General features: G+C 53.4%; 1 protein-coding gene across 1 annotated transcript in view; it reads left to right on the forward strand.

The window, feature by feature from the left end:
- PLXNA4 (plexin A4) overlaps nucleotides 1-2,287 on the forward strand; it is a 387,926-nt gene that overhangs the window by 333,214 nt on the left and 52,425 nt on the right. Inside the window, exon 13 of the mRNA XM_045288925.1 lies at nucleotides 1,810-2,001. Within this exon, the coding sequence (XP_045144860.1) occupies nucleotides 1,810-2,001 (192 nt within the window). The remainder of the gene's footprint in view (nucleotides 1-1,809; nucleotides 2,002-2,287) is intronic.

Below are 2,287 nucleotides of genomic sequence, written 5' to 3' on the forward strand. Positions count from 1 at the left end.
TTTGTTTGGCATAAGCCCCGTGTGTGTGTGTGTGTGTGTGTGTGTGTGTGTGTGTGTGTGTTAAAACTCTAGCCTTCCAGCCATAGACTCTACTCAGACACACAGCGACCCTGTAAGGCAGAGTAGAACTGCCCTGTGGGTTTCCTAGACTGCGACTCTCTATGAGAGTAGAAAGGCTCATCTTTTCCCGTGCAGCAGCAGGCTGATCAAACTGCTAGCCTTGCCATGCACAGCCCCAAACATAACCATGACACGAACAGGCCTCTAATTCCGCTCTGAGGTGAAGCAACTCCATGGCACCTAACTACAACAACAACAACCAATCAAAAAGCATCAAGCCACCCAGTGCAGTCCTCCGGTGCAGTCTATGCAGTCCTTGGGTGTTTGTACCACACAGGGACTGTATAGACCGTCACTGCGATCTGTTGTTGCTGTTAGGTGCCATAGAGTTGTTCCGATTCACAGAACACCAGTGACAGAGGAAGACCTTCGACAGGATGGATGGACACAGTGGCTTCATCGATGGGCTCAAACATGGCCACCATTGTGGGGATGGCGCAGGACTGGGCAGTGTTTCGTTCTTTAGTGCCTAGGGGTGCTATGAGCTAGAACTGACTGGACAGCACCCAACATACAATGGAGTGTCCCTGTGAACAGTGGACCGAAACACTGCCGGGTCCTGTATCATCCTCATAACCCTTCCTGTGCTTGAGCTCATTCCCTATGGCAGCCCTGATGTCAAGCCGTCTCATCGAAGGGCCTCCTCTTTTTCATGGGCCTTCTCCTTTACCAAGCATGGTGTCTGCCTCCATGGGCTGGCCCCACCTGATACCATGTCCCGAGTGACTCAGGGTCTCGCCATCTTTGAATCTGAGCAGCATTCTGGCTGTACTTCTTCCAGTAAGGATTGATTTGCGCTTCTGGAAGTCCATGGTCTATTTAATATTCTTCACCAACACCATGAGGTCAAGGGCATCCATTATTGTTCGGTCATTCTTATCCATTGGCTTTATCTAGCTTTTGCCTGCATAGCGAGTGACTGAAAAGACTATGGCTTGGGTAAGGCATGCCCAAGTCTTCAACATGAAGATCTCTGTCTCTATCCCCGGCTCTATGATTTTTTAAATTAACAGTCCCATTTAGTAGACGCTGATTCATGGCAGCCCCTCGTGTGTCCATGTTGAATGTGCCCACAGGGCTTTCAGGGCTGAGTTTGGGGGAAATAGAGCCTTGGGGTGGACTCCTGCTCCAAGATTTCTGTTAGCATCCAGACCCGTGAACTGTTTGCAACACCCAGAGTCTGCCCTGGATACCCCCGCCCCTCCCTCGGCAATGTGCAGAGGGCCCATGGTCAGGTGTCATTAGGCACCTATTGGCGTGATGCAGAAATCGAGGATGGTCACTTCAGCCCACAAAAAGTGGAGGAGGATTACATCGTGACGCGATGGCCTGATTACATCATGACATAGCTACCCAATCACATCATGATTTGTCAGATGTCATCACTGCATAACTACTAAACCTCTGAGACTCATGCCCCCTTCCCTCCCAACCCTTACCCCAGTTGGCATGTAACCTTCACCATCACAGCCAGCCTCACTCTCAATCAAGTGGTCAAGCAAGATTTCAAGCCATAAGGGGCTTCAGAAACGATCTTTTCCTTCTGTGTTTCCCACAAATGTTTCAAAGCTCCCTAGAGAACAAGCCAAAGGATCCCTGGTGGCACACTGGGTCAGGCAGTGAGCTGCTACCTGCCAGAAGCAGTTAGCTGGCTTCTGGGAAGTGGTGTGCTCTCTCCCACTGGCCCAGAAAGTCTTGTCCCACCCCGCCTGAGGGGGGCTTACGCCAGCCCTTGCCCATGCAGACGCTGACTCTCTCTGACCTGAAGCCCCGACAGGGGCCCATGTCTGGGGGTACCCAGGTGACCGTCACAGGCAGCAACCTGAATGCCGGCAGCAATGTGGTGGTGATGTTTGGGAATCAGCCGTGCCTCTTCCACAGGTAACCCAAGGGAGACCTTTATAGCAGCTCCGGGGAGGGGAGGGTCAGGCAGGCCTTGGTAGTGGGGGCGGGGGGCGGGGGGTGTCCCAGCCTGGAAGTCACCAGGTGTCCAGGATGAAGCCTTTCCTGGGGCGGGTCCCAGCATGACTTTGGCTTCTATTGACTTTGGCATCCCCAGGCTGCCACCTCACCAGACCCCCAGGCTCCCACAGACTCCACGACAGATCTCCCACCCTGGTCAGAGGCAGTTGGTGGGCTGGGAGCCTGGAGCAGCCGAGGCTGGGCC

This window comes from Echinops telfairi, unplaced genomic scaffold (assembly GCF_000313985.2).
Source record: "Echinops telfairi isolate 266 unplaced genomic scaffold, ASM31398v2 ScPeMD7_23;HRSCAF=83, whole genome shotgun sequence".
NCBI classification, from domain to species: domain Eukaryota; kingdom Metazoa; phylum Chordata; class Mammalia; order Afrosoricida; family Tenrecidae; genus Echinops; species Echinops telfairi.